This window comes from Sus scrofa, chromosome 14 (assembly GCF_054392235.1).
Source record: "Sus scrofa isolate SSC_HxYL_T2T_F1_AM1 chromosome 14, Sscrofa_HxYL_maternal_Yorkshire_Landrace_v2.0, whole genome shotgun sequence".
NCBI classification, from domain to species: Eukaryota; Metazoa; Chordata; class Mammalia; order Artiodactyla; family Suidae; genus Sus; species Sus scrofa.
This window is the reverse complement of record NC_139396.1, coordinates 123,744,516-123,770,770: the sequence shown is the minus strand read 5'-3', so window position 1 is coordinate 123,770,770 and position 26,255 is coordinate 123,744,516. Positions and strand designations below refer to the sequence as shown.

The 26,255-nt window shown below is 35.8% G+C and overlaps 1 protein-coding gene across 16 annotated transcripts in view; it reads right to left on the bottom strand.

Moving 5' to 3' along the window:
- Positions 1-26,255, bottom strand: part of KIF20B (kinesin family member 20B) — an 81,208-nt gene that overhangs the window by 23,487 nt on the left and 31,466 nt on the right. For all 16 annotated transcript variants that reach the window (XM_005671270.4, XM_021072615.2, XM_005671272.4 and 13 more), the window contains 5 exons: positions 21,603-21,756; positions 16,261-17,497; positions 15,781-15,919; positions 9,337-9,456; positions 3,328-3,388 (listed from right to left, as the gene is read on the bottom strand). In XM_005671270.4, coding sequence (XP_005671327.2) covers positions 3,328-3,388; positions 9,337-9,456; positions 15,781-15,919; positions 16,261-17,497; positions 21,603-21,756 — 1,711 coding nt within the window. The remainder of the gene's footprint in view (positions 1-3,327; positions 3,389-9,336; positions 9,457-15,780; positions 15,920-16,260; positions 17,498-21,602; positions 21,757-26,255) is intronic.

The window sequence follows — 26,255 nt, the reverse complement described above, 5'->3', positions numbered from 1 at the left end:
AAGAGACCAGGAAAAAAAAAAAAAAAAAAAAAAGAAGAAGAAGGAGAGATAGATTTGCATGTGATTAAAGTAAAATTTCTCACAATTTCAATTGTTTTAGTGACTGCTTCTGGGGCTTTTTAGTGACTTCCTCTGTGGTCTTTGTGGTCTTTTTATTGGCCTTCTTCATCAGAGAAACAGAGGCAAAATGGCATAGGCAAGATTAGGGAACAAAACCAATTAGTCTACATAGAACAGAAAATTTGTACTGTATTAGGCTAGAAAAAGGCAGGCTAGAATGCCAAGCTTGAGGGTGAAATTCTATTATCTGGACAATATGAAATTACTGAAAACTGTTAATAGGAAAAATGACACAATGAAAAAAGAGTTAAAAAATTAATCTATCTATATGGCAATACAAGAGAGTGAGTTTGACGTAAGGCATAGCAGCAATGGGACAGGACAAATATGAGTAGCCACTAGAAGTAAAAGAATTTAGGTACTGGATCTGAGCATGAGAGGAAATGGTATTATTTAAGGTCTAAACCAGGAGTGGCAAACATTTTCTGTGACGGGTCAGATAGTAACTATTTTAAGGTCTGTCACAACCATTTATCTCTGCTACTTTAATGTGAAAGCAGCCATAGACAATACGAAAGTATTCCTATGTTTCAATAAAGCTTTATTTACAAAATTGGGTAGTGAGCTGGATTTATCAGTGGGGTGCCACTTGCTAACCTCTGGTCTAAAAAATTCAAACAGCAGAGATTAGCAGTAGAAACTGAGATCAGGTTAAGATATTTTGGCAAGAAAGACATTCAGGTTCAGAATTTATTAAGACCCTAAAACCACTCCAGATAAGAAAACTACAGAACAGAATCCCTTAGGAATACATGCAAAAATCCTCAACAGAACACTAGCAAACTGAATTCAGCAATACATAAAAAGCATTAGACACCATGACCAAGTATGATTCAATCCAAGGAATTCAAGTTTGGTTCAACATATGAAAATCAATGCAATACACCATATTAATGGAACAAAGAAAAAACCCCATGACATTAGGTCCTAAATCCAATATGACTGGTGTCCTTGTAAGAAGAGGGAAATCTGGACAGAGAGAGACAGGGATAAGACCCAGACAACTCCAAGAGGAGAGGGCCATGTGAAGACACAGAGAACAGAATTGTGGGGGAAGAGGTGAATGGGGAGCGATTGCTATTGGATACAGGATTTCTTTCCAGAGTGATGAAAATGTTGTGGAATTACAGAGGTAGTGATTGTACAACCTTGTGAATATACTAAAATCCACGACACTGTACACTTTTAAAGGATAAATTTTATAGTCTGTAATCTCAATTTTTAAAAATTAACAAGATAGCTAAGAGAATGGGATTGAGTATTTAAATAGAAATGTCGGTAGAAGCCAAGGAAAGCCTGAAGAACTAAAAATGTACTTTTTTGTCAGATAATGTCTCATACAGTTAAAATCACAGGAGTTAATGAACTCTCAAGAGAGAAAACAAAGAGGAAAAGATGATGATGCCTCAGTCAGAGAATCTGTCAAAATGGCTGAGGCACATTCTAAGAGAAAGGCAGTAAGCAGCAGAATAAATTACAAAAGCTGAGGTCTGAGGTAAGAGTTTCAAAAAAGAGGAAGCGACATTACTTTTTTTTTTTTGGTCTTTTTGCCTTTTCTAGGGCCACTCCCGCTGCATATGGAGATTCCCAGGCTGGGGATCCAATCGGAGCCATAGCCACTGGCCTACGCCAGAGCCACAGCAACGTGGGATCCAAGCCGCGTCTTCGACCTACACCACAGCTCACAGCAACGCTGGATCCTTAACCCACTGAGCAAGGGCAGGGACCGAACCCACAACCTCATGGTTCCTAGTCGGGTTCGTTAACCACTGCGCCATGACGGGAACTCTGACACGTTACTTTTATATTTAGAAAAAGTACACTCATACACAATAAATATTACTTAAAAAATGAAAATGAGGGAAAGAGACTAGACAGTAACGTGAAAATAAAGAGGAAAGGAAAGGAAGGACTGTTAAAAGATTTGAAATCTTGCAAAGCTAAAAGATTTGAAAATATGTAGGTTACAAGTGATTTAGGAGTAAGAGCATAGAGTACATGAAGATTCGAGTACTCAAAATGGGTCTGTGCCACATTTTTCAGTATTGGGTAAAGAAAAAAAAATTATGACAGACACTATATCCTGGTCCAAAGAATATTTTTCAGAATAGGTAAGATCTATTTACATCTCCCAACAGTGACAAAGAAGTCAAAATAAAGGGAAACTCTAAAAAGACTATGGAAGCAGGAGATGTTGCGAAACCATGGCCTAAAAAGGTAGGAACAAACAGGGCTATGAACAGAGATTTATTTTCATGTCCAACTTTACTGATCCAAGTAAATCCCATAAAAGTCCAAGTCATCTAAATAAGTAATAATCTGGCTTTCTTACCCATTCTCTTTAGTTGGCCAAGCACAAATAGTATGAGTTAGTGAAGAGAGTCTGAAACTTAAGAGTAAAACAGGGAGTTTCCGTCGTGGCTCAGTGGAAACGAATCTGACTGGTACCCATGAGGATGCGGATTCGATCCCTGGCCTTGCCCAGCGGGTTAAGGCTCTGGCATTGCCATGAGCTGTGGTGTAGGTGGCAGATGTGGCTCAGATCCTACACTGCTGTGGCAGTGTGTAGGCCAGCACCTACAGCTCCGATTCGACGCCTAGTCTGGGACCTCCATATGCCTCACCTGTGGCCCTAAAAAGACCAAAAAAAAAAGTGAAACAGACATGAGTTCAAATCCCAGCTCTACCACTCACACAACTAAGAAGTTAAGGGGTGAGTCACAAGAAAGAGAGGAATCTGCATGCTTTTATGAGCAGAAATATGTATATATCATCTATAAAAGTAATTTTATAATATTTCAAATAAAAATTTGATATAATTTGAAGAAAATCAGCATATACAATTTGAATCTAAAATATTAAATTCTTTAAAGCTATTTTACTTGAAGTATGTTCTTTATATAATTTTGTCTAGAAAGCCATTCCTAGACATTGTGATCTTTATAATATTGACTTTATTTTTCACAAAATACTGGCCATTACCTAGAAATCAATGTTACTTTGACTGAGTATTTCTTAATGTTCTACTTCTTCAAGGATAAACTTTACGCTGGTAAGTTACCCTTTAGAATAAATGCTTTTCTCTTAAAGTTACATCTTATGTTGTCCTCATTTTCCTTTAGAATTTTCAAAGCAAAATGTTAAACCAACTGTTAATCTAACTATTTATTTTGCAGTCATTTTAGAACTTAAAGTTTTGTTTCTGACCTTTGCACACTCTTTCATACTGCTGTATAGCTTCTTCCACTTTCTGATTATTTAACTGCTCCTGCAAAATGAAAAAACATAAATTAAATGAAAATGTAACTTAACTGTACCCCAATATTTAATAGTGGGACTTAAAAAGAGGGTTTAATATTAAGTTTGAAATCTATCTCCTACAAGGCTGACTAGTTTGTTTCACCTAAGAGAAAAGGGCAAGGTGAGAATTGTAATAAGACAAAATAAAACAATACCCCCCAAACTTTATACCTTTACCTCAAAAATGCCAAATCATTTTCTCTTTACTCAACATTTTAAGATAGCATGTATGTTCTTTTACATACCATAAGAAGAGTAAAGGGGGAAATGGGAGTTTGCTATTTACTTAACCAGGTGGAACAAAGAAAACTATAATAAATTCCCTATCAATAGACTCAAAATGCAGAAAATAATAAGGCCCCCACATCCCCTATATGTAGGAAGTAGCAAGGAAGTTTGAAAAGGACACAAGATTAATTTATGTACACTGAAACTCCTTCCAGCTGTTTCATGACAGGATTCCAAGATTTCAGGTTCTGTAGTGAGTATTCTAGAACTTACAAAGTGAGAAGACAGTGCTGAAGTCAGATGAGAGAGGAGTGATGGCTGGATTGCCTAATAGGTTAAAACTAGCATTGAAGGGGTTCTACCACCTGAGAGTTCCTAGAAAGTCATAATGAATCAAAGGTATTTTTAAGGCACAATAAGAAAAAAAATTTTCTTCAAACATAGAATTATTGGCATCTGTGACCTACACCACAGCTCATAGCAAGACCATGCTAGATCCTTAATCCAGTGATTAGAGATGGGAATAAATTGGCAGAATAAAGTACTGGAGCTCAATTTCTCTCATAAAAACAACAAAATTACAACCAAATGCTGAACAACAACTAAATGGACTGGAAATTTTCAAAAAACATATCCTACTCCAGAAGACAAAGAGGAAGGCCACATCAAAACAGTAGGAGGGGTGATAATATGATATAAGCAACCTCATACCTACCAGGTGGGCAGCCCAAACTAGAAAGTAACTGTATCACAGAGACTCACCTACAGGAGTGAGAGTTCTGAGCCCCATGTCAGGTCCCCACGCCTGGGGATCTGGCATTGGTAGAAAGAGCCCTGGAAGACCTGGCATTGAAAGCCAGAGGGGCTTGTGCACAGGAGCTCCATGGGACTGGGGAAAACAGAGACGCCAATCTTGAAAGGTGCACACAAGCTTTCATGTGCATCCCAGGGTAAAGCAGGGACTCCGTAGGAATCTGTGTGGGACCGGAATACAGTTCTTGGAGCAGCTCCTGGGAATATAGGGGGTGACTGTGGCTCGTTGTGGGGGAAGGACATAGGAGGCAAAGCTCTTGGGAATATTCGGCAGTATGTGTTCCTCTAGAGGTGGCCATTTTGGGAAAATCTGGTCCTGCCCAACAGCACTGAGAAGCCCTAGGCCAAACAATAACCCAGGTGGGATTACAGCCCTATCCATAAATAAACAGGCTGCCTAAAGACCCCACAGGCACATAGCTGCCTCTAATCTTACCCAGAGACAAAGCCCCACCACCAGAGAGATAAGAATCAGCTCCACCTACCAGTGGGCAGGCACTAGTCCCTCCCATCAGGAAGCCTATAGCAAGCCCCCACACCAACTTCAGCCACAAGGGGTGCAGACATCAGAAGAAAGGCTACAACTCTGTTGTCTGCAAAAAGGAGACCACACCAAAACCTATAAAAATGAAAAGGTAGAGAACCATAATTTAGATAAGGGAGCAAGAAAAACCCCCAGAAAAACAGCTAAGTGATCTGGAAATTGTCAGCCACCAGGAAAAAGACTTTAGACTGATGATGGTAAAGATGATGCAAGACATTGGAAATAAACTGGAGGCACAGACTGATAATTTATAGCAAACATCCAGCAAAGAAATAACAAGATTTAAAACTTAAGCAAGCAGAGACGCAAAATACAGTTACTGAAATAAGAAATTTATTTGAAGCAACCAAGAGCAGAATACAGGAAGCAGAACTAATAAGCAAGGTGGAGGTCAGACTAGAGGAAATGACTGATTTGGAAGAGAAAAAGAAAAAAGATTGAACAGAAGTGAAGACAGTATAAGAGAACTCTGGGACAACATTAAACGCACCAACATTCGTATCATAGGGGTGCCAGAAGGAAAAGAGGGAGAGAAAGGGACAGAAAAAATATTCGAAGAGATAACAGCCGAAAACTTCCCTAATACAGAAAAGGAACCACTTACTCAAATTCAGGAAGTACAACGATTACCATGTAAAATAAACCCAAGGAGGAACACCCTAAGACACATTTTTTTTTTTTTTTTTTTTTTTTTGTCTTTTTGCTATTTTCTTGGGCTGCTTTCGCGGCATATGGAGGTTCCCAGGCTAGGGGTCGAATCGGAGCTGTAGCCACTGGCCTACACCAGAGCCACAGCAACGCGGGATCCGAGCCGCGTCTGCGACCTACACCACAGCTCACGGCAACGCCGGATCGTTAACCCACTGAGCAAGGGCAGGGACCAAACCCGCAACCTCATGGTTCCTAGTCGGATTCGTTAACCACTGCACCACAACGGGAACTCCTAAGACACATATTAATCAAACTGATCAAAATTAAAGACAAAGAGGAAATATTGAAAGCAGCTAGGACTGATCACATTCAGGGCCACAAATCAAGCCTCAGTAACTTTAAGAAAATTGAAATCATTATCAAGCATCTTTTCCAACCACAATGCTGTATGACTAGAAATCAACAACAAGAAAAAAACTGCAAAAAAACAGAAACACATGGAGACTAAACAACATGTTACTAAACAACCAATGGATCACTGAAGAAATCAAAGAGGAAATTTAAAAATACTTAGAAGCAAATGACAACAAAGATTCAACACTCCAAAACCTACGGGATACAGCAAAAGCTGTTTTCAGAGGGAATTTATAGCAATACAAGCCTACCTCAGGAAACAAGAAAAAGCTCAAGTAAACAACCTAACTTTACATCTAAAGCAGCTCGAGAGAGAACAGACAAGACCTAAAGTTAGCAGAAAGAAAGAAACTATAAAGATCAGAGTGAAATAAATGAGATAGAAACAAAGAAAACCATAGAAATTATTAATGAAACTAAAAGCTGGTTCTTTGAAAATATCAACAAAATTGATAAACCCTTAGCCAGACTTATCAAGAAGAAAAGAGAGAGGACTCAAGTCAATAAAATTAGAAATGAAAAAGGAGAAGTACAATGGACATCATGGAAATACAAACGATCATAAGAGACTACTACATGCAACTATATGCCAATAAAATGGATAACCTAGAAGAAATGGACAAATCCTTAGAAAAGTACAATCTTCCAAGACTAAACCAAGATGAAATAGAAAAGATGAATGGACCAGTCACAAGTACTGATGCTGAAACTGTGATTTAAAAACTCCCAACGATCAAAAGTCCAGGACTAGATGGCTTCACAGGTAAATTCTATCAAACATTCAGAGAAGAACTAACACCTCTCCTTCTGAAACTATTTCAAAAAATTGCAGAGGAAGAAACACTCCTAAACTCATCCTATGAGGCCACCATCACCCTGATACCAAAACCAGACAAAGATACCTCAAAAAAAGAAAATTACAGGCCAATTTCACTGATGAACATAGATGCAAAAATCCTCAACAAAACACTAGCAAACCACATCCAACAATACATTAAAAGGATTGTACATCATGGTCAAGTGGGATTTATCCCAGGGATGAAAGGATTCTTCAATAATCGCAAACTAATCAGTGTGATACACCACATTAACAAACTGAAGAATAAAAACCATATGAGCCTCTCAATAGATGCAGAAAAAGCCTTTGACAAAATCCAACACCCACTTCTGATAAAAACTCATCAGAAAGTGGGCATAGATAGAACCTACCTCAACATAATAAAGGCCATTTATGACAAACCCACAGTGAACATCATTCTCAATGGTGAGAAGCTGAAAGAATTCTCGCTGAGATCAGGAACAAGACAAGGATGTCCACTCTCGCCACTACTATTCAACATAGTTTTGGAATTCCTGGCCATAGCAATCAGAGAAGAAAAAGAAATAAAAGGAGTATAAATTGAAGAGGAAGAAGTAAAGCTATCACTATTTGCAGATGACATGATAATACACCTAAAAAACCCTTAAGACGCTACCAGAAAACTGTTAGAGCTCATCCATGAATTTCGCAAAGTCGCAGGGTACAAAATTAATACACAGAAATTAACTGCATTTCTATATACTAAAAATGAAAGATCAGAAAGAGAAATTAGGGAAACAATCCCATTTACCACTGCATCCAAAAGAATAAAATACCTAGGAGTAAGCCTACCTAAAGAGACAAAAGACCTGTACTCTGAAAACTCTAAGATGCTGATGAAAGAAACCAATGATGACACCAACAGGTGGAAAGCCATACCATGCTCTTGGATTGGAAGAATCAATATTATCAAAATGACTATATGATCTACAGATTCAATGCAGTCTCTACCAAAATACCAAGGACATTTTTCACGGAACTAGAACAAAGTATTTTAAAGTTTGTTTGGAAGCACAAAAGCCCCAAAATAGGTAAAGCCATCCTGAGAAAGAAAAACGGAGCTGAAAGAATCAGGCTCCCTGACGTCAGACTATATAACAACGCTATAGTCATCAAAACTGTATGGTGTTGGCACAAAGACAGAAATATAGATCAGTGGAACAGGACAGAAAGCCCAGAATTAAACCCACACGCTTACAGTCAACTAATCGATAACAAAGGAGGCAAAAATACACAATGGAGAAAAGACAGTACCTTCAATAAGTGGTGCTGGGAAAACTGGACATCCATATGGAAAAGAATGAAATTAGAACACTCCGTAACACCATATACAAAAATAAACTCAAAATGGATTAAAGACCTAAATATAAGACCAGATATTAAAACTCCTAGAGGAAAACATAGGCCAAACACTCTCAGACATAAACCACAGCAACATCTTCTCAGATCCACCACTTAGAGTAAGGACAGTAAAAACAAAAATAAACAAATGGGACTTAATTAAACTTAAAAGTCCCTGCACAGCAAAGGAAACCCTAAATAAAATGAAAAGACAACCCACAGAATGGGAGAAAATATTTGCAAATGAAGTGACTGACAAGGAATTAATCTCTTAAAATTTATAAACATCTCCTATAGAAGTTCTCGTGATGGCGCAGCAGAAACAAACCTGACTAGGGGCCATGAGGTTGTGGGTTCCGTCCCTGGCCTTGCTCAGTGGGTTAAGAATCTGGCATTGCTGTGGCAGTGGTGTAGGCAGGCAGCTACAGCTCCGATTAGACCCCTAGCCTAGGAACCTCCATATGCCATTTTCTCCTGGTGCCAGCAAGGTTAACTCCTTAGACGATACCCTCCTTCTTAAGGTGTAAGGGGTCACAATTACCTACCATTCCCTGAAGATCTGGATTGTGTAAATCAACAATATAAACCTTTCTCTCAAAAGGTATATAACTCCGTTTTGACCTCTAACAGGTGGAACAGTCCTAAGGGCTTTCCGAAAGACTATCTCCCAGGTTATACTCCTCAGATTGGCTCGAATAAATTTATCAATTGCTTACTTAAAAAAAAAAAAAAAAAAAAAAACCTGATACATTTAACTAAATAAACATTAAAATATACCAACAGAATCTACTTAAATCATCTTTAAAAACAAAGCTGTTCCTGTCGTGGTTCAGTGGAAACACATCTGACTAGCATCCATGAAGATGCAGGTTCAATCCCTGGCCTCGCTCAGTGGGTTAAGGATCAGTGTCACAGTAAGCTATAGTGCAGGTTTCAAATGAAGCACGGATCTGGTGTTGCTGTGGTGTAGGCCAGCAGCTGTAGCCCCAGTTTGATCCCTAGCCTGGGAACCTTCATATGCTGCAGGTGTGGCCCTAAAAAAATAGACAAAAACAAAAACTGTTACCTTGAGTTGCTGAATGGTTCGCTGTTTCATATCTATTTCCTCAGAACACTGGTTTTTCTTTTTCTCCAGGTCATTAATTTTAACCCTCAACAATTTCTCATCATCTCGCATTACAGATACCTATAAAGTAATGTTTAGAAATTAAATATTTTTTAGACATACTAATTGCTTTTTGTTATTTAAAATTCATGGCCTCTGCGGTACAACCACTATGGAAAACAGTATGGAGGTGCCTCAGAAAACTAAATATAGAACTACCACTTGACCTAGCAATCCCACTCTTGGGCATGTGTCTGGACAAAACTTTCCTTGAAAAAGACACATGCACCCGTATATTCATTGCAGCACTATTCACAACAGACAAGACATGGAAACAACCTAAATGTCCATCGACAGATGAATGGATTAGGAATATGTGGTATATATACACAATGGAATACTTACTCAGCCATAAAAAAGAACAAAACAATTCCATTTCCAGCAACATGGATGGAACTAGAGATTCTCATACTAAGTGAAGTAAGTCAGAAAGAGAAAGACAAATACCATATGATATCACTTATATCTGGAATCTAATACATGGTACAAATAAACCTCTCCACAGAAAAGAAACTCATGGACTTGGAGAACAGAAGTGGTTGCCAAAGGGGAGAGGGAGGGAGTGGGACGGACCCAGAATCTGGGGTTAATAGAGGCAAACTATTGCTTTTGGAATGGATAAGCAACACGATCTGTTGTATGGCACTGGGAACTTTTTATCTAGTCACTTGTGATGAAGCATGATGGGGGATAATGTGAGAAAAAGAATATATATATGCATGTGTGACTGGGTCACTTTGCTATACAGGAGAAAAGTGACAACACTATAAACCAACTATAATAGAAAAATTTTAAAAATCATTTTTAAAAAATTTTTAAAGTGAAAATATAAAACATAAAATTCATGGCCTCTGGTTCAAAGATTCATGTTCTTTAAAGTGCATTAGAAAAATTACAGATTCTAGGAGTTCCTGTGTGGCTCAGTGGGTTAAGAATCTAGGGCTGTCAATGCAGTGGCTTGGTTTGCTGCTGTGGTGCAGGTGCTGGTTCGATCCTTGGCCCAGGAACTTCCATATACCATGGGTGCAGCAAAAAAAAAAAAAAAAAAAATTACAGATTCTAATATACATGATATGGCTTCAAATTATCAAAAAATTCCTTGACGCTCCAATGGACATATATATGAAGAAATCATTTTCTTCTTACAATATTTTAAGAATCTCAAACTCTAAGGGGTTCTCTAAAAAGTACCAACATTGTTCCTTGCATGCAAGATCAAAATCATTATCATGGAAAAATCAGTAGGGATGCTCTAAGGGAAAAACACTGGCTCAGATTTCCAAGATTTATTAAGTAATGGGATCCAGTAATATAAGAAATACCTTAAAAACAAATAATGACACATAGAAGATGAAAATGGAATAATTTATGAGATCAAAAGGTGAAGGTCAATTGATTTTTGATGTTACTCGTAATTTATTTATTTATTTATTTTTGTCTTTTTTTTTTTTTTTTTTTTTTGCCATTTCTTGGGCCGCTCCTGCGGCATATGGAGGTTCCCAGGTCAGGGGTCTAATCCGAGCTGTAGCTACCAGCCTACACCAGAGCCACAACAACGCGGGATCTGAGCTGCGTCTGCGAACTACACCACAGCTCACGGCAACTCTGGATCCTTAACTCACTGAGCAAGCCCAGGGATCGAACCCGCAATCTCATGGTTCCTAGTCGGATTTGTTAACCACTGAGCCACAATGGGAACTTGTAATTTAATAAGAATAAATTTAAAAAGCCATATTTACATGCAGCTGATCCCATTTATAAAAATAAAAACATACAAGCACATACAGTAATTATTTTTATATGTTATATTAAATGCATATAAAAAGATGCAAAAGAACACAGACTGTCAAGAATGGTCTTTAAAAAGAGAAATGAGACTGGAGAAGGCTTTCGCTTTTATTTTCATTTCTTAAAAAAATATTTCCTAATAATGTATTATAATGAAAAGTTTTGAATTAGAAAAAGAAGCCATTATTTAAGAACTGAGTAACTGGTTCCATAGGAATATAAGCCAATTACACCGTATTTGATACTGCTTACTGATAATCATGGTGTTCAGAAACAGTATCTTAAACCAGGAAGTTTCTACACTCCAAGAATCTCCAGCCAAAATATCACTTAATAGAAAAAAACAACCCACATTAAAACAATCTAAAACAAAAAACACATTAAAAAAATCGATCAGAAAAGACAAAGGAATGGTGTTCTCCCCTATCCTGTAGTAAAGTTAAGAGAAGTAGACCAGATCTCAGAATCAGCAGTCAAAATCAAAATGCACAGGCCTCACTCATTTCATCTACTAAAAATAAGGAAAATGCATGATGGCTATAAATGCAGAGTAATGGTTACTTCCTTATGTATTTTGTTATCGATACTATGAACAACATGTGGACTGGTAGTAGCAGTATAAATCCAAAGTTCCCTCTAGAAAATTAGCTAGGTGAAAAAAGATTGTAAAATGCATAGGCTAGTATTGCAGTTTATATTTTGGAGAATTAAGCCATTTGCTTGTCATTTGCCCAGAATTTATAAAGCTTTCAAGCCTGTATACTACCTACAGAAATTCTAGTCTTGATCCTGAGGTACTAAAATTAAATCTCATTCTAAATTTATTTTATAAGCTCAGAATCTATATTAAATCTAAAGGTAAGTAATTTATAATATAAGGGTAGAGGAAACAAAGGCTGACTTGGTCAAAATTACCTTCCTAGAAAGCAAAAAATCCAAGACCTTGCAAACAAGAAAATATGCATTGCTTTTATTTTTTTAATTATTACTATTTTTGTCTGAATTCATGGCCTTCAGAAATTCCAGGGCTAGCGATCAAATCCATGCTACAGCAGTAACTGAGCCATGGTCATTACAACACCAGGTCCTTAATCTGGTGAGCCACCAGGGAACTCCTTCACTGCTTTTAACTTGCTGATCTGATTAAAAATTTTCCTATGCTAAATTATAATTTAGGTCATCTTTACTACCTTACATTTCTAATCTACTACTCCACTTTTGAAATATCTATCCCATGGCCTAGAAACTTTCTGTGTCTAATTATCAGAAACAATATAAATCTTACATTTTATCTATGGTGATATTCATATTTTTCTTTCATTAATTAAAAACTTTATTACATTTCCTTTATTATGATTGAGTACATATCCATTATAAGAAATTAATAATACAAGTAGAGCTTTTAAAAAATTACCATTATCTAAATTAAAAAATATATTTTTATATTATCTCCTTGTAGTCTATATTATTCCACAAATTGTTAGCACAGTTTTAATCCTATTGTATATATAACTGGATCTAATAACTTTATAACAAGCATTTTTTCATATTATCATAAAAACCCAGTACTTATCACTGTACTTAAATCAGAATCCTGCTAAGTACAATAACAATGAATCAGGGAACTTAACCATAAATAAAGTAATGGAAAGCACAATTTTAAACATCTCTACAAATCATTGTAAATGATACAACAGGACTTAGAGCAAAGCTTCCAGTTATCAGAGTGCTTAAGAAGCTGGCAGGGGAGAAAAAAAGAAAAAAAAGGACCTCTGCTCACAGAAAAAGGAGATGAATACAGAGGGTACCAGGTCTAGAGCAAGAGCTTCTCTTATTAGTACAGGCTTAATAGCTATGAAAATTATTATTATTTAATCATAAAGCTCATACTCTATTTCCATTCATTTTGGATTTACATTAATACTACATTATTGTGAGAGTTTTCTTACATTAAATAAAAAACTGTTCCAGGATTTCAATTTTAAGTAATTTAGAAGAAACTAATCAATCCTCTTGAAAACAACAACAAAAAAAATCCTGGATTAAAAAAAAAGTTTTCAATTTTTTAAAAGCACTGAGTAAACGAAAGAAAGAAAGAAAGAGGAAGAAAGAAAGAAAAGAAAAGAAAAGAAAGAAAGAAAAGAAAAGAAAAGAAAAACTGAGATAACAACAAAAAAAACCTAAGTGAAAAAAGAATCACGGAAATAAGTGGCTTTTATTTTGAGGATAAGTGGCTTTTATTTTGAGGATATTCGTAGAAAGAGGCCTGATTTTCAATGGGTAAACTAGAAGGTACTTGCAATATATTTTACTGACCAAGAATTAGAACCAACACAATAATTTTTTAAAAAGGACAGCAAAATTAAAAGAAAATATGAACAAATGGATCTCACAGTGAAAACTAGAATAAGAAAATAGCAAATAAAAACATAAATAGATGCTGCATTTCATTAGCTATTAGAGGAATACAATTCAAAACCATAAGATACCCCTTCTTCTGACCCAACCATTCTACCCCTAACTATACAAACTCTTACACATGTGTATCAAGGGCATGTACAAAATAGCAATTCTGTTTCCAAGAGCAAAGAATGGAAACAACCTAAATGGTCAAAAGAAGGAATAGCTAAATGGCACAGTCAAACAACAGAGTATTACACAGCAGTCAAAGTGATTAATTATAACCATACATAAACTAATCTCAAGAGTGTGTTGTGAAAAATCAAAGCCTGACACAATATACTGTTTAGAGGTAAAAAAAGGAATGTGGTTTAAATTATATTTCTAAAGATTAAAAAAAAGATAAAACATTCAGTATAGTAACTTCAGTGGGGGTAACAAAAATAGGAAATAGGTGAGATCCACAAGCATGCGTTGCATCAATATTCTTCAGACCTTAGGCATTTAAGCGTTCTTTTGTGACTAACTCAAAGTAACGAAAAATAATTGCTTAACCTTATTTCAGCTTTTAGAAAAAGTCAAATTATGACATAAAAGCCAGCAGTTATAAAAGAAAAATAAATTGCTCCAAGGCAAAAAAGGACCATGGTCAAAATCAAGAAAAATGGCAATGTGGGGGAGAGGGAGAGATCCACTACAAATATCCTTACAAGGTTAATTTCCTGAATATATATAATAAGCTCTCAGAAAGCAATAATAAAAAGAAAAGCAATAACCCAAACTAAAATACAAAGAATCTGATTATAAAGAGCAGAGGGAAAAAAAATACAAATGACTTTTAACCTAAAAAATGTTCACTCATAAAGATATGCCAATTAGAATTATACTTGAGATATACTATTTACCTGTCAAATTAGCAAATATCAAAGAAGTATAATAAAATACTACTTTGTAAATAAGAGTGTATGTAGAGAAAAAGATACTTTCTTATTCTCATACATTAGTACTGGTGAATAAACTGACATAATCTCTTAAAAGTATAATAAATATAGAAATTACAAATGTACAAACCAGCGACCCATAAATTCCACTTCCAGTAATTTATACCACAGGAAGACTTAATAAATGTTCAAAATGACATCACTGTAAGATGTGAATCAACCAAAGACTGGAAATTATTTTAACTGCCCAACACTAAGGAACTGATTAATGGTAAATACATGTTTGTAGTCATAAAAAAGCTCATTTGGAGATTCTTTTTTTTTTTTTTTTTTTGTCTTTTTGTCTTTTGTCTTTTTGTTGTTGTTGTTGCTATTTCTTGGGTCGCTCCCGCGGCATATGGAGGTTCCCAGGCTAGGGGTTGAATCGGAGCTGTAGCCACCTGCCTACGCCAGAGCCACAGCAACGCGGGATCCGAGCCGCGTCTGCAACCTACACCACAGCTCACGGCAACGCCGGATCGTTAACCCACTGAGCAAGGGCAGGGACTGAACCCGCAACCTCATGGCTCCTAGTCTGATTCGTTAACCACTGCGCCACGACGGGAACTCCTGGAGATTCTTTATATCCTGAGATATATGGAAAGAAGGCTAAGATACACTACTGAGTGAAAAAAAACAAGGTTCACAGTGTTTATAGGATGATTCCATTTTTTTATAGGAAGAAAAAGAAAAGTAGGAGGGGAAACTGATGAGAAAAAAAATAATTGGTAACACATGATGCCTTGGAGGCAGTTTTCCCTCACTCACTATATGTACTTTCACATATTTTAAATTTGGAATCATGTGATTATAGTTCCCATTTTAATTAAAAAAAAAAACACAGAAAACAACTGCGCTACTTACTCTCTGAAATACTATATGCAAACAAAAGTTTGCTTTTAACTTTTCTGGGGGGACTTGAACTTAGCAGTCCTTAAAAGAAAAAAAAAGGTTCCAATCTAACATAGGCACATATTTTTCTTAATAATGAACATTCCTCAGTTTGTTTAAGCTGACTCAATTTTCTTTTATAAAATAACTGTTCTTATCATTTCAAGAAAAATTACGGAGTTGAGAAATATTCTGATAAATACTGAAATTAGTGTCTACACTTGATATATAAAGAAAACAATATTTATCACTTAAATTGGGCCATACAACTTTACCAATAACCTACCTCTTTTTGTACTTGCTCAATCTGCCTTTTGGCATCAGCCAATTTTTCTTTCACCTCAGCATAATCCTCTTCCTTCCTCTGAAGATCTACTTTCAGATTCTGGGTAAGAGCAGAGCTCACAGAGAGCGCCTCTTTCAACCTAAAAAACACAAAACTTTTTCTATAATGACACACCACTAATCACTTAGGATCACACGTGTGAGCTAATAACAATCTACAAAATTAGATCTTTTCACAAATTTGTAATGTCCAAAGCATGAATGAATCCTTCAAGGAGGATTTCAGGAGATTTTATAAACAGATCTTTGCATATAAGATTTGGTTCCAAAGATTTATACAAAGTTCAAGTTTTTCACTTACCACGCATGCTATACTTTACCAGGCTAAGTTACGCCCAACTGAGTTCTTTAAAATTTATATCAAAATTATATTAAAATTTATATTAAATTTATATGAACAGTTTATGAACATTTAACTTACTTTTCTATTTCTTGCCAGTTGGTTTCTCTTTCTTCTTCCTTTACCTGAAGTGAATGCTTTGCATCTTGCAAATTATTTGTTAATCGTGTGACCTCTTCTTTCAACCTTACTTCTCTTTCACTTAAATCTTTCGCATTTTTGATAGAATCCTGAAGATTTGCTTGAAATTCCTTCAGATTTCTTTCTTGCTTTAAAATGATAGATTCTTTTTCCAAAATTTCTTGTTCTAATTGGGCTGAACGACTACACTTTTCTTTCTGGGTCTCTAATAATGCTTCAAGTTCTTGTATTTTCACCTTATAGCTAGTAACATCTTGTGTAAGTTCTGAAAGGACTCTCTTTCCTTCAACTACATGCTGTACTTGAACATCAAGATTAACAGTTTTTTCTTGCAATTCTTCTTTTAGCTGCTGTATAAGACTTTCTTTCTCTTTCAGTAGACCTTCCTGATTTTTATTCTCCCTCTCCTCTGTTTTTAGCCTATTGTTTTCATCCTTATAGTGTTTTACTTCTGCCTGTAATTTTTCAATTTGTTCTTTCAATTCCTCAATCTGATGACTTTTTTTGGAGGAAGTCTTTACAATCTCCTTACATTCTTCCCAAATGGCTTCAACAGTACAGCGGAAAGAACTTTCCCTGCTAAGTTCTTGAATACCATGTTCTTTAACCTGCTTACTTATCAAATAATCGTTATCCAAGAGATGTAACTGTGTATTTGGCAAATTATCCTCTTGAGAACCACTTGAAAAACCCCTGAGATTGAGTAAATCTATGTTTGAGATCTGAGAAACTGAATCAAGTGTACGTAGTTCATCTATTTTTGCTTGCATTAATTTTATTTGTGAAACATTATTTGTGATGTTTCTTCTAGTAGTTTCTATCTCCTTTGACAATTTCATGATCCTTTCCTCTTGTTCTTCATTTATACCTCTCTGGAGCTTTAATTCGGAAATCGCATTTTCATAATTTGACTGAATTTGTTGAACCTCTATACTAAAATTTAAACTCTTTTTTTCAGAAGAAGAAAGTTCCTGCTGCAAACTAACAATCTGTTTATTTAATTCTGCTTTTTCTTCCTTTTCATTTTTAAGTTCATTCTCAACAATGAGTATACGTGTTTTCAGCTCATTATTTTCTTGTAAAACCCTAATGTTTTCCTCATCTTCTGAAATGCTCTCTTGCATTTCTTCACTTTTCCTTTGGTCTCCAGTGATGGCTGGACTAACATGTGTAGGTCCTTTTAAGAAAAATATATATTATTAATCTGGCAAACCTTAATAAAACCAAAAAGTTACCATATAAGACAATATTCAAACACATGAAACACATGAAGGTGAACTTTTAATGAAAAACAGAAATAAACTATTGAGGAAAAAAACAGGTTGGAAAACACATAGCATAATCCCATTCATGTAAAAATCACAGTTCTATTAAGTCGTGACAGAAAGAGTTAGCAAAGGTTGTACAAGAAAATACTGGTAGCTACTTTTGAGTAGGATTACCAGTTATTTCTTCTTTCTTTTTATAACTTTTAATGTTGTTTAAATTGTTTACCACAAATCCGTATTATCACTATGGTATGAGACATCCTCTAAGAAATCAAACCCTCAAACAGACTAAAGAACAGTTTTAAAGTACAAGTATACTACAGATCTACTAAATGAGTGATCTGCAAACTGGTTTCATAGCTAAAATTAGGAGAAAAATGGTTAAAATTTTAGCTAGTCTAATGTAGCCTTACCCTTCACTGGCTGTATTCCAGTCAATAAACTGCCTGACCCCATGACTATTTTCTCAAATCTAAAATGGAAATAATAACACCACCACCTATCTCAAAGTTACTGTAAAGATACAGATACTGTGCCTGGGATACAGACATTACTAGAAAATGAAAATCTGTACAGAAGAGTTCAGCTAATTAAAAATAAATAAAATTTGTGAGTTCCCGTCATGGCTCAGGAGTTAACACACCCAACTAGTATCTTTGAGGATACAGGTTAGATTCCTGGCCTTGCTCAATAGGTTAAGAATCCGGCATTGCTCTGAGCTGTGGTGTAGGTTGCAGACACGGCTTGGGTCTGGTGTTATTGTGGCTGTGGTGTAGACTGGCAGATGCAGCCCTAATTTGACCCCTAGCCCCAAGTGTGGCACTAAAAAGATAATAAATAAATAAAAGCTTATCTTTTCAGGCTTAATATCCACACTTCTAAAATAAGGATATTTCTATCTGCTCTACTTACTCTACAGGATAGTGTTAAGAGATCCAAATAAGTTAATATATAAGGTATATTAAAGCATTTGTACATAAATACAAGAATTTTAACAAAGTATAAATTAAACTATGTCCACAGAAGGTGCACTTAGCTAAAACTAAATTCTTAATATTTATTTTGACAAATTAACTCATATTATACAACTGTCTAGTACAAATTATGTTCAAATTTTTCTCATAGATTGCAGGATTAAATCTTGACACATAATCTTCAGATACACAAGTTTATATTTTTGTTTCATACAATTTTTACTACTACAATAACTGATCTGATGTATGTTTTATACATTAGGAAAATTACTTCAAACATGTACGTATCTGACTCTTTGGGTTTTTAATTTGTTTTTCCTATTCTATTTCATGTCACGGTTTGATGTTTACATTTGAATTTTAATACAACATGACACTGATACACTTTTTATGCATTTTCTACACACAACTGTTTTGCTATAATCAACTCCACATGTCCTTTTGATCTTTTAATTCTCCTTTGGCCATTTATCTTCTAATTTCATATATATATTTTTATTTGGTAGTCTCACTAAACATGTTAAGAATCAAATTCTTCATACTTAAAGGTTCCAGGTACAATATGAAATCCACAAAAGCAGAAGACAGTTATAAGGGAGAGTTGAACTGAAACTCTCCCCACAAGAAACTATTACTTTCAGTTGGTATCTGTCGAATGAATCTAAAAAGAGTGTATTTTAGTTTTCTTTTTAGTGAGTCCCATCATATTATCCTATGCATCTGAGCACATTATATTAAAATGATATATTTAGTTGTTGCTCTCATTCACTTGATTCCAAACTTCCTGGCAGCAGACTGTTTTTAACTCAACTTTCTATACATGAACAATAATCCTAAATAAATTATTTCTGAAATTTAGCTGCATCACTTATGTTCTCCTTTCCTATCTCTAAGATATCATTGCATCAGAAACATAAAATTTTTATAATCAGTAACTTATTTTGTTTCTAGATATGTGCAAATTTATAATCCAACATGCCTCAGTTATGTTAATTTGGTTACTTTACTGTAATTTCATTTTAGTGTAAGTTAATTTTTTTTCTTTTTCTTTTTTTTTTTTTTTTGTCTTTTCTAGGGCCGCAACCGCGGCACATGGAGATTTCCAGGCTAGGGGTCTAATCGGAGCTGTAGGCGCCAGCCTACATCACAGCCACAGCAATGCGGGAAACGAGCCGCGTCTGCGGTCTACACCACAGCTTACAGCAATGCCGGATCCTTAACCCATTAAGCAAGGCCAGGTATCGACCTGCAACCTCATAATTCCTAGCCGGATTTGTTAACCACTGAGCCACGACAGAGACTCCCAGTGTAAGTTAATTTTAAGATTTTCTCTTTACCCTATCTTTTATTACAACAATAATTCTCTAGTTTTACTGGAGAATCAGCAAGAAAGTTTATTATAATGCAGATTCCTAGGAATAAATACAAAAGATACTGATCTGGTAAATCTGGAATGTACTGTACATGCAAACACTTTTCCAGGCATTTATTACTTTTTTAATTTTTATTTTATTTTATCTTTTTCTGGGGCCATACCACGGCATATGGTTCCCAGGCTAGGGGTCTAATCGGAGCTGTAGCCGCTGGCCTACACCTCAGCCACAGCAACGCCAGATCCTTAACCCACTGAGCAAGGCCAAGGACCGAACCTGCAACCTCATGGTTCCAAGTCAATTCGTTAACCACTGAGACACAACAGAACTCCCATTATTACTTTTTTTAATTTCTGGAAGTTAATGGTCACCCCAGCAATACATTTGTGAGCCAAACATACCACTTTGCTTCATTACAAAGTCCCTATCTGGCAGGCCCTGCTGCATGCAATTGTTCCACAAGAGATAAATGTCAAATTTCACATAGTAATGAGATTGAAGCCCTTAAGTATGTCCCTCCCCTACCACGGAGTGGCTGCCTGTGGCAGGTTCTTGTGCATCCAGATGAGCAATGATAGTAGGTTATGTAAAGAATTTGTCCAATTAAAAAGGCATTTTCAAGATCAAACTAAACTTAACAGCACTCAAAAGGATCACACACTATGATCAAGTGGGATTTTCCCAGGGGTGCAAGGACAGTTCAATATATGCAAATCAACAAATGTGATATACCATATTAATAAAATCAAGAATAAAAATCATCTGGTCACTTCACTAGACGCAGAAAGAGCATTTAAGAAAATCCAGCATCCTATATGATTAAAAACTCTCAACAGACTGGAAAGAGAGGCAAATACCTCAACATAGTAAAAGACAAACCTACAGCTAATTTCATTCTCAACCATGAAAAGCGGAAACCTTTTCCTCTAAGACTAGAAACAAGATAAGTATGCCCTTTCTCACCACTTCTTTTCAATATGGTATTGGAAGTCCTAGCCAGAGCAATTGGGCAAGAAAAAGAAACAAACAGTGCCCAAATCAGCAAGGAAGAAATAAACAATCCCTGCTTGCAGATGACAACACTTTATATTATAGAAAATGTATTAATTTTTTCATAATTCTATGGAAAATACAATTCAACCACATTCATCTTTACTAATAATTAACTCAAGATCTTAATAAATAAAGAAGAAAAAGCAATGTGGAGAAGTTTTAGCAGGAAAGGTACTATAATTATGAAAATCAAAGTAATGACTTGTAACTACTATGAGCACAGAAATAAATGAATTATAGTCATGTTAATGTGATAAAAGCACAATATTTAAAAAACTATTTATGAAAATAAAGACAGCTTTGGGCTTTCTCTGTGGTATAGCGGCTTAAGGACCTGGCTTGGGTCGCTACTGTGGCTTGGGTTTGATCCCAGGCCAGGGAAATTCCAAACACTGTAGGCACAACCAAAAAATAAACAAACAAACAAAAACAAAGGCCCCTTTAAATACACCCATTCTCTAGATAGTTTACATTAGTGTAAAAATTAGGGACATTTAGATTTTCTCAGACTTTGTTTCTTAGACAAGTAAATTTCTTTCTATTTGCAACTTTTCTGTTTACTAGTGTAGGAGTTTGCTTTCCTACAGCCCTCCTGCTGGCAACTGAAGAAGTACCTTTCTTTGCTGGTGGTTCATCTTGTTGAAGTTCAATTTCATTTAATCTTTTTCTTCCTGAAAAGGTTTTAGTTTTTCTGTCCTCAGACATTTCAACTGTTTCATTACCAACCAAATTATCATTTATTATTAAAGAAGATGTATCCGAATTGTCCTAAAGTAAAATAAATTAAAATTAATTCACATGTGGAAAGCTATAATAAATGTAAAAACTGTATAAATTATGATTAAATACTGTATCATAAAAACTGTATTTTCAAGTTTGTTAAAACATTTTCTAAGTTATTTCTTAAATCTCACCCTAAAATAACTAAAGGCTCTAGGAAATGAGTAATATTAACTAACTTGTACATGCACTGAGGACGAAGGTCTTGTCCTAAAAGTCAGTTAAGTGTTCACCCTGCTACTAAAAACAAATTCATCTTTAGATTTTCAAAAATAATTGAGTGGGTTAGAAACTTATTTACAGATAACCATAGAACCCTAAAACACTTAACCTCATATAAACAAAATATGCTTTGGAAGGAAAAATATGAAAACACTGTAACAAAATTGTTTCTTATAGATACTTATAATCTCAAGATCCCACTGGAGAAACTCATCAGTTGTTCTGTTTTATAGCCAAAGCTTCTCAAAGTAACAATGTCTTGCAATTTAACAAATCTCAGGAAAAGTTCTAACCTTAGCTTTCAGCCTATGCATATTCAATACTGCCTTAAAACTGAGTTCCTAGTTTATCTAGATGGATAAAAATCATTTAGATTTTTATTTTTCAAAGCAAAGACTATGCCTCCCTAAAAGGCTAGCAGAAAAAAAGGTACCCAAAAAGAGGAAGGCTGAAACCTCAGCAATTAAGTGCATATTTATAAAGTAATTACAGGTAAGGTAAAGATAGGTTTTGTTTTTTGGTTTTTTTTTTTTAATGGAGAGGTTAATTAAATCCCCACCTACCATTTTTTTAGGGAAAAAAAAACAATATGAGAAAACAAAATCTTATTTTATACTGTAAAATCAGCAAATGTTGTATTCTTAAGAGATACAGATAAAATCACGAAAACCATAAAGTAATGGATTTTTTTTCTTTTTTTTTTTTGTAAAAAAGTCTCTTTAGATATCCCTAAAAAAAGCATGTCATGGAGTTCCTGTCGTGGCTCAGTGGTTAACAAATCCGACCAGGAGCCATGAGCTTGAGGGTTCGATCCCTGGCTTCACTCAGTGGGTTAAGGATCTGGCGTTGCTGTGAGCTGTGGTGTAGGTCGCAGACGTGGCTCAGATCCCAAATTGCTGTGCCTATGGTGTAGGCCAGCGGCTTCAGCTCCGATTGGACCCCTAGCCTGGGAACCTCCATATGCCATGGGCACAGCCCTAGAAAAGGCAAAAACACCAAAAAAAAAAAAGATGTCATGAAAAACAACCTGCATGCTTTTTCACAGTTAATATCTTGGTGTCACTGATAAATGACAAAATCCTGGGATGGAGGGATCAGATCTCTGACAAAGTTTGTTTTCAAACACTTTGTGACAATTTCAAGTTGCTTCCTTTTCCACACTCTTAGACCTAGTATAATGAACTTTTCTTTTTTTCCTCTTTCAAATTATACAATCTTCACAAAAAAAAAATCTATCTTCTACAAGCTCAATTACTGATTGTTTTCTCACTAGGCTATGCTTGGTTAGTAGGATGTTAAAGAACCATTCAAAATAAACTTAATCATTGCGAGCCTGTTTCAAAACAGGCTTTGGAACAGTGACCCTAGATCAACAGTTAATCAGGATAGTGAGGTTAAGTTCCAAATTACTTTGCATTTGTTTATTTATGTATTTATGTGAACAACTTAGCACACTGTAAGTTACACTGATAAAACAGGGTCTGGAGCCTATCCTATTAAATTAGGAATACTGCTCATTTTACACTGCTGTTTTACTACTACTTATATACACATTATTAGCACACTGTGGTATGAAAATACACTGCAGAAATAGATAAAACTTCTTACTAAATTTCCAAAATTTTCTTCTCAAAGTTGTAGTCACCAGAAGTGATCTATCTTTGGCTCTTCTTGTTTATATTTTCCTTCACCAAACCAAAGGCCAGACTTAAAATCCAGATTGAATGCTCAGAGCAAAAGCAGGTGATGAATAACCATACCAAAGTGCTAAGAGCCCAGAAACCCAGCAATTCAGTTACTTGAAAAAATTAAGCTTTAACTTTCAAAGAGTTTTACCTCCTCTTATTTCACAAATCAATTTCCTCTTAATCTCTATCACCACTACTCAACTATCCTAAATCGAAGAATTTATCAGGAGTTCCCGTCATTGCTCAGTGGTTAATGAGAACCATGAGGTTGTAGGTTTGATTCCTGGCCTCGCTCAGTGGGTTAAGGATCCGGCGTTACCATGAGCTGTGGTGTAGGTCGTAGATGCATCTCGGATCCCAAGTTGCTGTGGCTGTGGCGTAGGCCACTGGCTACAGCTCCGATTAGACCCCTAGCCTGGGAACCTCCATATGCCACAGGTGCAGCCCTAGAAAAGACAAAAAAAAAAAAAAAAAAACCTTATCAACTATCATCTGAACTCCTCCAGGAGGCTTCTAATCGGTCTCTCCACCTTTAGCCTAATTTAATTTCAATCCTATCTCCCAAGTTTCGGAAAATATCTACTCAAAAAAAAATCACCTTTGTTATTCTTCTCCTTAAAATTAATGACTCCTCACTGCCTACAGCATAAAACACAAACTCTTCAATGCAGTATTTAAGGACTTGCAGCATCTTACCCCAATCAACTGCTCCCAGCCTCTTTATTCACCTTTCCTTGCTTCAAACTTTCTTCTCAAGTGAATTGCTCATACTTTCCTACACTGAATGAAAAGCCTCTCATGTCCATGACTTTGTGCCTTCTGATTCCTGTAACCGGAAGACCTTTATAAATTCTTAAACCCCACACCCACCAACTGTTAGCTCTCCTGCCTTCCAACTGGCTAAATTTTACTCACCATTTACGATTCACCTTAATCATTTTCATTTCCAGAAAATATTCTCTAAAGCTCTACCTATTCTCAGCTTCTTGTCCATATTGACTACTCTTGCACATTTCATTATAATTATATTAATTTTGTTTCTCTCTTACTGGAAAATTCCAAGACTCTAGCACAATACCTGCCACACAGTAGAATCTCAGTGTTTCTTGACTAAAATACATCATTTTATACTTCTCCTTACTCTCTACCTCATGACAAAGGGTATTTCTCCTAGTTCAGAAAGTTGGACTGAATAATACATATAACAGATCTGACGAAGATACCTAACAACATACGTCATTATAAGTCATATACAATTAATTACATTATCAATATAATTAGTTAATAATTATATTAACATTAATTCTAAGCAGCTGATTATTGTTAGTTAATTAACATATAATGCATCGAACAGAATTGACAGAAAAGTCAGATAGAATGAAAAATGCATGTAATAAATACCAAAAGAGAGGTCTGCTACAAGAGTTTATATGGAGGATGAGCTAATTTTCTCTTGAGAATGCTCCTTATTTTACCCCTGTAGTATCAAAAGCCCATCTAACATTGAGATTATGCAGAGAAACTTGGTAGGTATTGGATCTTAACTGCCACACTACAAAGGAGGATCAACCATCATTAATTTTATAATAAGGTAGTCCCCCCTTATCTGAAGAGAATGCATTCCAGGATCCAGTGGATGCCTGAAATCATGGATAGCACTGAACCCTGTATGTACTAATGTTTTATCCTGTACATATCTATGACAAAGGTTAATTTATAAATTAAGCACAGTAGGAGTTCCCGTCGTGGGGCACAGTGGTTAACAAATCCGACTAGGAACCATGAGGTCGCGGGTTCAGTCCCTGCCCTTGCTCAGTGGGTTAACGATCCGGCGTTGCCGTGAGCTGTGGTGTAGGTTGCAGACGTGGCTCGGATCCCACGTTGCTGTGGCTCTGGCGTAGGCCGGTGGCTATAGCTCCGATTGAACCCCTAGCCTGGGAACCTCCATATGCCTAGGGAGCGGCCCAAGAAATAGCAACAACAACAACAACAACAAAAGACAAAAAAAAAAAAAAAATTAAAAAAAAAAATAAATTAAGCACAGTAAAAGATTAATAACAATAAAGCAATTATAACAATATACCATAATAAGAGTTATGTGAATGCAGTCTCTCTTGCTCTCAAAATATCTTACTGTACAAATTTAATGCCTTTTCCATTTTAAGCACTTATGCGCCATGGTCATAATTTTTGCACTTTGACAAAACTAGCACAAATTTTTTCTTTCTTCACACTTTCACAAAAAGAAGATTCACTCTTACCATGGATCTTAGCAACCTCAGCATGTGATTTTTTTTCTTTCCTTATTAAGTTAGGAACTTCTACCTTTACTTTTAAATGAAGCGCTTTACGGCTTCTCTTTGGCATATCCAAATTGTCAGCATCAGCACTCTTGCACTTTGGGGCCATTAAGTAAAATAAGGGTTACCTGAACACAGGCACTGTGCTACCACAGTAGCCAACCTAATAGCAAGATACCTACGAAGTGACTAATAGGTGGGATATGCTGGACAAAGGGATGATTCACGTCCCAGGCAAGATGGAGCAATACAGCACAAGATTTCATCATGTGAACAA